The sequence below is a fragment of the Trichosurus vulpecula genome, chromosome 8 (assembly GCF_011100635.1).
Source record: "Trichosurus vulpecula isolate mTriVul1 chromosome 8, mTriVul1.pri, whole genome shotgun sequence".
Classification (NCBI taxonomy): domain Eukaryota; kingdom Metazoa; phylum Chordata; class Mammalia; order Diprotodontia; family Phalangeridae; genus Trichosurus; species Trichosurus vulpecula.
Genome location: NC_050580.1, coordinates 33,350,135 through 33,362,410, shown reverse-complemented (window position 1 = coordinate 33,362,410; position 12,276 = coordinate 33,350,135). Strand labels below are relative to the sequence as shown.

General features: G+C 49.6%; 1 protein-coding gene across 2 annotated transcripts in view; it reads left to right on the top strand.

The window, feature by feature from the left end:
• Positions 1–12,276, top strand: part of LRRC20 (leucine rich repeat containing 20) — a 123,715-nt gene that overhangs the window by 18,206 nt on the left and 93,233 nt on the right. Inside the window, exons 1-2 of one of the 2 annotated variants that reach the window (XM_036736587.1) lie at positions 3,932–4,016; positions 10,014–10,167. In XM_036736587.1, coding sequence (XP_036592482.1) covers positions 10,086–10,167 — 82 coding nt within the window. In that variant the 5' untranslated portion in view covers positions 3,932–4,016; positions 10,014–10,085. Of the gene's footprint in view, positions 1–3,931; positions 4,017–10,013; positions 10,168–12,276 lie in introns of those variants that run through there. The other variant, XM_036736588.1, reaches the window with a different exon arrangement.

Here is a 12,276-nt window from a genome sequence, read left to right as displayed (position 1 = left end):
CTTCTCTGATCACTTTTCTGGCTGGTCACATCCCGGTCTTATCTCCTATCCCCCATCCTGCTTGCTCCATATGCCTCAAGGACTCCTTTCTGCCTTATCAGTAAAGGAGAAAGAAATGGGCATTGGAGGCAGAGGACCTGTGTTCAAGTCCCACCTTGGATACTTCCTACGTATGCGATCTTGGTCAGGTCAGCTCCTCCAGGCTTATTTTTCCTTATTTGCAAAATGAAGAAGTTGGATGAGAGGGCTTCTGAGACCCTTTCCAGCTCTAGATCTCTGATCCTACAAAAAAGCTTCATGCAGATCACCCTGGGTGCAAGAATTCCTGGTTTCATGTCTTGTCATGTGGAGCCTGTTCCGGCTCCAACGTCGTTGTGGTCAGAAGATAGAGTAAAGAATGAAATGGGAACCAGGACTTAGACTCAAATTCGTTGAGAATGTATCCTGTTTTGTTTTTATTTGAAAGATAGTTCAGTGGAAAGTGTCTGGAATTTAAAGTCAGAGGGTCTGGGTTCAAATCCTAGTCCTGGCACTTACTACCTGTGTGATGTTAAGTAAGTCATTTAACCCCGAAGCACCTCAGTTTTCCCATCTCTAAAATGAGGGTGATGGATAAAGTGATACCTAAGTCTTTTCCAGCTCTAAATAGATGCTTCTGTGACCAGGAGGACCGAAGAGCTTATTGGGTGTGGTGAAGAGGGGGGTTCTTGATCAAGTGTACATTGGATCTTAGGGCCTTCGAGAAGTCAAAGAAGAGAGAAGCCTTTATTTGAGCTTTGGGGAATCCTTCATGGGAAAGAACCTCATTTCTGGCATTCTGGCTAGTTTGTCTCCAGCACACACATAGGATTTCTTCCAACCCTGGCCCTAGTGTTGAGAGAGGGTCACATCTATAAAAGCCCTGAGGATGGAAGTGGGTGATAAAGGAGCAGATTCGCTCAATCAGTTCCTTGGTCTTGCTGGTCTTACAGAAGCATCTATTTAGACCTGGAAAAAACTTAGACTTCACTTCATCCATGGAGCCTGCCATGAGACAATAATACTGCCATCGTCCAAGATGTCTCCTCTCTGTCGGGCAGCACACAGTAGGGGCTTTCAGGGGCTGCAGGAGGCCTGGCTGCCAGTTTGGACAACTGTACAGAAGTCTCTGTTTCCTTAACCAGCCTTGTGGCTGCAGGTTAGAGAGTTTGGCCAATTCGCTGTTCCCAGGGAGATAGCCTCACAAGGGTCTTGGGCTGAAGGGAAGTAGACAGCTCAGAATCCCAGAATCTCAGAGCTGGAAAGTATCTTAGAGGCCATCGAAAGCAATAATTATAAGAACAAGACCCCCTCCCCCACTCCCCTAACCACAACATACCTGACAAATCCTCATTTGATGTAACATGGAACCATGAGAAGTCATTTCACTTTTTCAAGACCAATTTTCCTAATTTGGAAGAATGAGATAATAATCCTTGTGGTAGCTGCCTCACCATGTGATTATGAAGAGCCAAAGATCCAATGTGTATCACACACTTGGCAACCCTTAAAGCCCCACATAAATGGCATTTATTATTGTTAGTAATTAACTCTTGAGACAGTCTATTTTTCTTTGGAATAGCTGCCACTGTTAGGAAGTCTTCCCTTACATTTAAAAGTCATTAAAGCAGATTTTGGCCTGGACCTGTGATATCATCAGCTAGTTGGGAATTCCCTAACAAGGGAAGGTATGGGAACTCACTTTCCCACAGGCATTCTTTACCCGAAGACCCTGAATTCATTTAAAAAAATATTTAGATAACTATATTTCAGTATAATTGATTTCCTTATAATTTTGTACATTTTATGCATTAAAAACATGATTCTGAGAAGGGATCTATAAGCTTCCCTAGACTGCCAAACGGGACCAAAACATACCAAAGGTGTTTCCTTTTCCAAGAGGCAGATGGGTCACTTGTCAGTAATTTACAGCCTCAGAGAGCTGCTGAGAGTCTCCAAGTTTAGCTAACATGGTCCACAGCAGCAGGCCTATTGCTGGACCTGAGTACCTTTCCAGCTTGGTAGGCCCTGCCTGAGCTTTTACTCTCTGGACATAGCCCTTGAAGACCCAGGACTACTACCACCATCTTGCTAGACAACAAAAGGTGCTGGTGGTATGACTACGGGAGAATGCATAACGGATAGGAAATTTCCCTTATTCCTATACAATCTTATGCAAGAATCTATGATCCTATGTTAGGTGCTAGGGATGTGATGAATAAAGGAAAAACAGTTCTCAGTATTGAGGGGCTTACATTCCTTGGTGGGGAGAAGGCAGGAAGGGCATGTACATACAGGTAAGTATATACAAGATAATTTAAAAATATAAAATTTTTTCAATTAATAATCATTTATTTTCTCTCCCTCCCCACCTCTTCCCCCAACCTAGGTTAAAAAAGGAAAACAAAACCCTTGTAAAAATATGCAGAGTCAATCAAAACAACTTCCTCCATTGGTCAAAACCAAAAAATGTAGGTCTTATTCTTCACCATGAGTCTGTCACTTCTCTGTCAGAAGGTGAGCAGCATATTTCATCATCAGTCCTCCGGGATCATGGTCGCTCACTTCATTGTTCAGAGTTTCAAAGTTTTTCAAAGTTGCTTGTCTTTACAATGTTGCATTACTATATAAATTCCTCTCCTGGTTCTGCTCACTTCACTCTGCATCAGTCCATATAAGTCTTCCCACGTTTCTCAGCATCTCTTTCTATACTTTGAGGAGAAAGAGGAGTACTGACATTAAAGTAAAGGCCTCCTACAGAGCGTGGTCCCTTGAAGGAAGGTAGAGATTCTAGGAGGCAGCTTTGAGGAGGGAATGTAGTCCAGGAATGGAGGAAACCCTGTGCAAAGGTAAACAGTTCTAAGAAAAACAAGAATTCCAGGAAGCCCCAAGTAGGCCAGTTTGGCTGGGTCCCAGGGTGTGAGACCCCCTACTCCCAAGGCATTTTGTAAAACACCTCCTAAACTAACCAGTGTGAGGCATCGTAGGGAGAGTGTGGAAAGCTCAGAGAACAACAGCATCAGATCACACCCTTTGCTTTTTCTTTAACTGGATCCTAGGTGGCAGAGTAGATAGAAAGCAGTATTTAAAGTCAAGAAAATCTGGGTTTAAACTCTGATACTAACCTCTCCCAGCCTCAGTTTCCTCGTCTTTAAATGGTTATATTCACTGCGCTTACACCACGGGGGTGTTGTGAGCATCAGATGGGATAACATGCCTAAAATGCTTTACAAAGCTTAACACGCCCTGGGAACGCTAGCGCTAGCCAGCACAGTAATGCTAAGCCTGTGGCATCCGTACGTGTTGTCTTTCAGAGCAGGGACGTCTGGCTTTTCTTTTTTTTCTCCAGCTTGGTACTTTACTTAGTACTAAGTACTTTGTACTTTTCGCAGAGAAGGCACTTAATGAACGTCCTGCATCCTCCCATCCATCCACCCAGGCACCTACCCATCCATCTATCCTTCCCTTTCTCCTTCCCTCTATCCACCTCTCCATCCATCCATCCCTCCATCCATCCACCTACCCATCTCTCCGTCCATCCTTCCATCCATCCACCCATTCTTCCATCTATTTACCCATTCCTCCACCCACCCATTCCTCCATTCATTCACCCATCCCTCCATCCCCTCACCCCTCGTTCCCAATGGTTCCCCCCCCCCCCCCAGCCAGGGAGTCGCCCGAGGCTGCACCGGAGGGGGAGGGGGAGGGGTGAAGGGAGGGGGAAGAGGGAGCGCGCGCCTTGTTCATTCTCTAGGTCCTTTTCTTTTCCAGCCCAGGTGGGGCTGGAGAGCGCTGATTGGCTATCCTCAAACTAGAGGCGGGCCTCCGTGGTTCTCGAGGTCGATGATTGGTCAGGATTGGCTGCGCGTGCCCGAGACCACGCGTGTCCCGCCCCCTTCCCCCCTCCCTCCCGCCGGCTCCGGAGCAGGGGGCGGGCGGCCGGTGTCGAGAGTCGAAGTGCGGCGCAACGGTCGCTGGGGGCCGGAGCCAGTCTCGCTGTAAGTGGAGGAGAAGGCAGACCCCGGCGGGCGGCCCCTCTCTGTGCCCTGGCAAAAAGAAAAAAAAAGAAAAAGAGAGAAAGGAAGAGAGGGAACCGCCGCGTGACGTAGACAGCGAGAGGAGACCTGGGGAGGGGGAGGGGTAGCCGGGAAGGGAGGGAGGGAGGAGGAGGGCCGCTCTCAGGGCCCTGCCCCAGGTCTGGTCCGGCCCCCAGGTCTGGCTCCGCCTCTTCGGGGGATGGAATTGAAGCCAGCCGAGTCCCCACGCCCATCGCCAGCCTGGCCCCGCCCCCCCCAGCCTGGCTGCGGGCCCTGGGATCTGGGGGCGGGGCCTGCGCTGCCATCTACCTGCACTGAGTGGAGGGCGCTGGGCTGGGGGAGGGTGGACCCTAGGAACCCCGCACCGCTCCCCCCCAGACTGTACGCCTAGAGCCCCTGGGGAGATCACCTTAGCATCCTGGCCTGGGAGCGAGAGGCCACGTCGCCCACCTTCCTCATTTGACAGGTGGGGAAACTGAGGCTCCAAGGCAAGAAGGGACTAGTCCAAGGTCATCCCATGTATCCAGCTGTGGGACCCTGGACAAGTCACGTGACCTCTCCCTGCCTCAGGTTAGCCCCAACCTCCCAGGATTGTTGTGCGGATCAAACGTATAGATGTTAGCCAGGCTATTCCACCTGGGGGCCAGTGAGCTTGTGTGTTTGTTTTAATTGCTGATAGTACAACTTGATGGGTTTTCTTTGTAATTTTGCGTATTTTACTTTATGCATTTACAAATATGATTCTGAGCAGCACCAGACTGGTCATGCTGCCTCTCTGACTTAAGGACAGACCCCCTAACATTTTCCAGGTACGGAAACTGAGGCCCAGAGAGGGGAAAGGCCTGGCTGGACATCCCCCACTAGCAAGTAGCAGAGAGGGCTTTTGAACCCAGGTCTTTGACTGTTGGGTTCTGGGACTCTCTGTCTCTTACTGTGCTAAAGACTGGTGCCTTGGCTGGACAGTGGCGGTGAATAGAGAGCCCTGGAAATACTTTTATTGGGGTGGGCGTGAGGATTGTGGGGGGCAATATTGGGGTCTTCCTGGAGCTGGATAGTTCAGGCAGGAATTCTTGATCGAGTTACCCAGATTCAACGACTGTTGTTCTTCTACCCTAAGGCCCATCCCCAGGCCTGGGAAACTGAGGAAGCTCAGTTTGGGGGCTCCTTTACTCAGCTTAGACTCTGGGAATGGTCAGCTTCCTGTTTGTTGACCTTGTTTTTTGTTAAGGGGTCCTATTGGAAATCTTGCTGCCTTGCATTGAGTCCTAGGAAGGATGAAAGGATGTGTCACCCTGCTTGGGTTTCCCTGTGGCTGCCCAGGGGCTCAAATTTCCTGTGCCTGTACCAGTAACTAAATATAGGAACAGCTGGTGATGAGAGGAGAGGGGGTGTTGGAGGCAGCTCCTTTGCATACATCCCTGGGCTTTGGGGACAGAAGAAGGGCTGCCATAGGCTAGCTGGTCCCTACTTTTTTAGGTCCTGGACCCCTTTGGCCCAGTTTGGTGGAACCTGTGGCATCCTCATAATAATGTTTGTAAATGCCTGAAGTCAAATACAGAAGATTACAAGGGAAACCAATTAGATTGAATTAGAGTTATTAAAACATTTTTTAAAAACAGCTCAGCGGACCTCCAGATTAAGAACCTCCACCCTTGGGAGCAGAGATGTGTCACTGGATTTTCTGCACCTCTCAGCCCATTCTCTACAGTTGTACACTGTGAAATCACTGAATTTCATTGGCCAAATATTTGACACACGCCTACTGCAGGCAGGACCCTGGGAATACAAGATAGATGAAGCAGGTCCTACCCACTAGGAACTTACAGTTGAAGGAGAGGAAGACAGCCCCCCACCCATCCGAGCGAGCTCCAGAAGAGAGAGGTCAGTGTGGACGAGAGGGCCCAGCCAAGTGCTGAGAAACCTGAGGAGGGCGAGGTCGTTTTCTTCGGAGGGTGGGTGGATGACCAAGGGCGAGGAGGCTCCTCTGTGGGGAGGCCGTTCCAGGCATGGAGGACTGGCTTGATGGGCAGCTTGGGGGAAGGGTCTTTGGGTCCTTCCTGGGGTGATGTGGCCTGAAAATGTGGGCTCACTGTGTGTAAACGTGTATGTGTGCATACAGACACATGTATTTACATACATATACATACATATATGTAGTATATGTGTTTGTGTGTATATACTTATGTGTACATGTGTGCGTATACATGTGCATACATATGTCTGTATATCTATATATCTATATATTCCTAAGGTGTTTGGGAATGCTAACTGGGGAGTTCCTGGCCCTGCTGTCTGGGGCTGCTCCCTGGACTTGCTGTTCTCTTGCTGGGCCTGGAGTCAGGAAGACCTGAGTTCAAATCCTGCCTCAGGCACTTAATAGCTCTGTGACCTGGGCCAAGTCACTTAACCCTCTGGCCTCAGGTTCCTCCTTCAGTAAACTAGAATCTTCAGTGAGGAAACCCCCCTATCTATACCAGTGCCAACGGGCAACTGTTCTGTGTCCAAGGATAGGTAGTATCAGCTTTGGGATTTGAACTCAGGTCCTCGGACTCCAAATTCAGAGCTCTCAGCATCATGCCAGGATTCGGACAGACGCTCCTCTGGATGGAGAAGTGGGTGGGAGGTGAGAAAGAGGAAGCCACAAGTTGTTTCTCTAGTGTTTGGCGGGACGGTGATCATCTGAGGGATTGGTTTGCCTGGTGAAATTAGTTGGATATTTTTTTTAAAGGATGGAGGAGGTCACAGTATGTTTGAAGGCAGCCAGGAAAAGAACCAGTGTCTAAGGAGAGGTAGAAAATTAGGGAGACAGAGGGGAATGACCCAAGGGGTAAACTACCTGAAGAAATGGGAGGACACCCAGAGGTGGATCAACCTTAGTAAGGAAAAGGGACACCTCATCCTCTAAGACAGCAGCAGAGAGACTGACTGTAATGAAGAACGATACTGAGATGATTTTTAAAACATTATTTTCTTTAATTTACAAACATTACTCTCCCTCCCATCTCCCCACACCCCAATTGAAAAGGAAAAAGAAAGGCCAGTAACCAGCATACACAAATTCCTGCATTCACCATGTCCAAACATCAGCTCCATCTGGGCCTCGAGTCCGTCAGCTCTCAGCCAGGAAGTGGGCAGCATGTTTGTGGTGGATCCTGCTGAGGTGGTTTGATGTGGAATTGGGGAGATGAGGGAGCCACAAGTGGGAAGGAGTCAGCTGATGGGGAGCGGTAGTCGGGGAGGGTTGTCCCTGAGGAATGAGGCAAGGCAATAAGCATTTATTAAGTGCTTACTACAACCAGGCACAGTGTTAGTCACAGGCCCTGCCCTCAAGGGGTACATTCCGAAGGGAGAAGACCACACCTAAAAGGGAGTAGAAAAGGGGAGAGGGAGGGCAGAGGGGCAGCTGTCCGGAGAGTGAAGGAGTGAGCTTGCATGGCTTGAGTGTTTCCCCAAAATGGAGGCTCCTCAAAGACTTGGGAATTGGGGGAGAGGGATCGTTGTGGGGAAGAAAGCCAAAGCGAAGGCCTGGCAGAAACTGGATAACACACTGGTAGGGGGTCCAGTCAGCTCGCTGCCCGGGAACTAGGAGGGGGAAGGTGGACAATGGGAGGACACCATTTCCCCCCACCCCCCCCCCCCGCCCCGATTTGGAGGCTGGCTCTCCCTCTGCTCTGTCATGGTGCCTTTCGTCATAGACTAAAGTACATGATAAATATATTAGAGAGTTATGAAATAAAATGCCATGTGAGCTGCAGTGGGGAAGATCATTATTCCTGGGGGATCAGGGAGAGCTTCCTGGAAGAGGTGACATCAGAGCCGGCCTTGAAAGGTTGCTGAGGAAGCTGTTCTAGGAACAGCAGGACCAGAGGCATGAGGGTGGGGTATTGAGGACATCTGGCAGCTGGAGAGGAATCTAGTCTGGCTAGAATGGAGAGCTCTTGGAAGGGAGACTGAGATAATACTGGATAGGTAGGAGGGAGCTGTATTGTGTAGGGCTTTGAATGCCAGGCAAAGAGTCTTGAGCGCTATCTTATTTTTCAGGGAGCTCCTAAAAGTTTTTGTGCTTGTGCCTTACGCCAAAGTCAAGGGTTCCATTGTGGGGAGGGGACGTTTAGATAGTTGGCACATCAGGCTTAGAGTGCTGGGCCTGACAGGAAGACCTTGGCTTCAGATATTTCCTAGTTGTGTGATCCTGACCAGGTCACTTCTCCATTGTCTGCCTCAGTTACCTTACCTATAAGATGGGGATATAATAACAGCACCTACCTCCCAGGCTTGTTTTGAAGACTAAATGAGATGATATTTATAAAGGTCTTAGCATAGCACCTTGTGTTTACTAGGTTCTATACTTGGACAGTGGATAGAGTTCTGGGCCTGGAGTCAGGAAGGCTTATCTTCCTCACCCTGGGCAAGTCACTTAACCCTGTTTGCCTCAGTTTCCTCATCTGTAAAATGAGCTGGAGAAGGAAATGGCAAACCCCTCCAGCATCTTTGCCCAGAATACCCCAAATGGGGTCGAAGAGAGCTGGACGCGGCTGAGACGACCAAACCACAACATATGCAGGCACACCTGTTTCATCTCGCTTTGCTTGATTACACTTCTTAGATATCTTTTTTTTTTTTTTTTACAAATTGAACGTTTGTGGCAGTTTTTCCAATAGCATGTACTCGCACGTTGTCTCTGTAATTTTGGTAATTCTTGCAACATTTCAAACTCTTGTATTATTATATCTGTTATGGTGATCTGTGATCATCGATCTTCAGCGTTACTATCGTAATTGGTTTGAGGAGCCAAAAACCACACCTGTATAAGATAGTGAACTTAATGGATAAATGTTGTGTGTGTCTGACTGCTCCACCTACTGGCCATTTCAGGTCTCTCTCTCCCTCTTCTTGAGCATCTCTATTCCTGAAACACAACCATATGGAAATTAATAACTGAACCCACAATATCTTCAGGGTCACCTGTATAGAGCAATCCTTATTCCCTTCCTCCCTTCCCATTGGCCTGCATCAGCTGATCTCAAAGTGACTGTGCCGGGTTGTCCTGTGTGGTAGAATTCAGATGCTTCCCTTGGCTTGAGGGCTGAGTGTCCTAGGTTTGAGGCCCAAGCCCCAGGCTACTCTTGGGAGGATGCTGAAGCTTTTATTTCTCCAGCCTTGTACTTTTCCTCCCTCCTTCCCCTTTACCTCAAGGAATTTCCCTGAGCTGTGGCCCATTCTCCTAGGGCCTCTGGAAGTGTCTAGCTAAACTTACAAGCCAGCTACAGTGTTAATGAGTAATAATGGCCTGAAGCTTATGCCAAAATATTTGCATTTTAAAAGGATATTTAGGAAGATTGGATTCAGTTGGTTAGAGAGGGGCTTCTCTGGTCACCAAGGTAGGGTGAGTTGGTAGAGAGGAATGGGCCTTGCCCCAAGGGCTTCTGTGTGTCCTACAGAGGGACTAAGAATCCCATTTCAATCTAATGACCTTCCTGTCCACACCCTAGCAGAGTCACAGAGGTGTGCCCTGCATCCACAACCCTGTCCCCAGTGGCAAAAGCATCTCCTGGCTGCAGCTCTGGTGTTAGCAGCCTGGCACTTCAGCCAGGTGATTCACAGCCCACACCCTAGGGTGCCAGCAGCCCCTGCTCTCATCTTGCTGTCTCTGATTACTCCCCTGGCTCTGGGTACCTGGTGAGATCACCAGTGCTGTTCTTCTCAGCAGACTGGTGTGACCTGACTTGCTCCTCATCTCCCAAGGGAGAGCAGTGGGATGATGTGGATGGTCACTTGAGGCTCTGGACTCTCCAGGGGTGCAGGGGAGTGGCTCCAGTCACATCCTGGGAAGACCCTCAGCTGCCTCTGCCTGTGGATGTGTGTGTGCCATGTGAGGCACCCTCGGGTTCGGGGCCAGTGTTGGTTCTGGTTGTGGTTGAGCAATCCATCCTCACTGCCTTCTCTTTTCTTCAACAGCAGCTACTCTGAGTCCCCCCTCCCTGAGCGACCGATTGGCCGTGCTTCTTGGACAGAAAGGACAGTGTCTGCATGCTGAAGAAAATGGGCGAAGCTGTTGCCAGAGTTGCCAGGAAGGTGAATGAGACCGTGGAAAATGACTTAGATACTTTGGGTGAGTGAGTCTGTCCCTCCGAGTAGTATGAGTCTGCTGGGTCTTGTACACAGTGAGTGTGTTTGGGCGTTCTGGCATGTGTGTGTGTGTGTGTGTGTGTGTGTGTGTGTGTGTGTGTGTTTAGGGAAACATGAAGGCACCATTTAGCATATAAAAAGAACTCGGAAAGCTCTCTGTCCTCTTCAGGGTACTTTCACACTGGTTGTTGCATTTAATCTTGGCAATACGCCTGGAATTCCTACTCCCTGAATTTTCTCTGTAGGCGCATTTAAAAGGTATCTTTAGCATCAGTGGCAGCCTATTGGAGGGTCTCTCTCTTATCAGGGCACCTGCCCAGTGGAAACAAGAGGCCTCATTGGTAAAATCTGCCAGAATTTTCTGAATTCTAGTCTGGCTGGAGGAGGGGTCCTGAGGCACCAACGTCTGGGGTTCCCCAGCCTCTGACTCAGGCCAGCATTGAATCTGGAAGGGCTCAGAAGATATTAAGGACTCATATGTGGGTAACTTTGTTCTGTAGAGACCTCACTGTCCTGCCCTGGGATGTCTTTTGTGCCTGAGTCCTCAGGCATCTCACAGCACTAACCAGGACATGAGGTTTCCCTGGGGTTGCACAGGGAGAACACCCTAGGTCACTGTGCTCCCCCCCCCCCACATTCTAATAAGCTGAGATCTCAGGCACAGGATAGGGATATGCTTAGAAAATGCTCACTGAGAAGTCGGATTTTTTGGCTTTGATATTCCTGCCTTAGAGCAAGAGAGGTCTCCTAAGTGCTACAGTGATTATTGTTCAGCCTTTGTTCTGGAAGAGGATTAATGACATCAGGAGGGTCCCCCAGAGTCTGTGTATTGGGGGCCTGGGTCAGGTTCTAGTCCAGTTATTTCAATGCAGAATGTGTCTCAAAGAGCTGTTACTCACTGATAGGTAATGGTATCCTGGGGGGAGGTCTGCAGAGTGCCATGGGGATGTGTCCTGGGCCCTCTGTGCCTTGGATGGGGACACTGAAGAGGCCCTCCTTGCTTTTGAGAGGCAGAACCTCCTAGAATCCCGGGCCATCTGAGAAGATGGACGTTCTTCAGATTTAGTTCAGAAGAAATGTATTCAACATCTACACTGTACCAGGCTCTGTTCTAAACAGAACACATTTAGAGTGATTTCTGGGCAATGGGATGATGGGCAGGAGGGGAGGGATCAGCAGCCTGGAGAATTGGGAGATGACTTTGGGGCTGAGCCTTGAAGGAAGCTAAGGAGCCTCTGAATTAGCAGGGAGGAGGAAGTGAGCTCCAGGCACATCCCACTGAGGTGTCCAGGGGAGTGTGAAGGAGAGGGAGCCTGGCTAGGAAGGACTTGAAACTCATTAAGGTGCCCAATGGTCCAGGATGACAAGGACTAGGCAGGGCCTTTGGCAGTTAGGAGGTAGCGCTAACCTTGGAGAGAGCTTCGGCTGAGGGTCAGAATAGCCTGAGAAGTGGGGGCTGCTGAGGGAGCAGAGCCGGGGGGGGGCACAGGGGACTCTTGGGGCTTAGCTGGGAAGGGAAGAGAGAGAGGGGCAGAAGGGGGATGCGGTGAGTCTAAGGAAGAGGCATTTTTGTTACAAATCAGTGGGCAAGGAATCCCTAGATGGCAAGATGAAGGGCAATGATTAGTGCCCCTGGGGCAGAGTGGAGGGCATCCTGGGCAGCCTTGGGGAGGCCAAGGGGCCAAATCTGGGCTTGGAGCAGAGAAGGCAAGGATGGAACAGTGTCCAGGCTGGCGCCTAGGAGACGTGAGGCAGCCCTTAGGGCTGGCCTTGATTTTCTCAGGGGAGCTGGAGGGGAAGCCTTCTGCCCTGAATGAATGAATAATCCAATGGCACAGCATTTATTAAGTGCTTACTGTGTGCCATGCACTGTACAAGCAGCATAGGGCCAGTTCTCATAAAGGGAGCTCAAAGGGTGGAAGCCTGGGTTCAGAGCCCACCCTGGTGCTTGCTGCCTGTGTGACCTCGGACAAGTCACTTCGGTTTTCTGGGCCTCACTTTGCTGCCTTGTAACGTGAGGGCCTCCTACGCCTCTGGCAGCTCCAGATCTTTGATCCTGTGAGGCCCAGCTCTGAGCAAGGTCGGCTTAAGG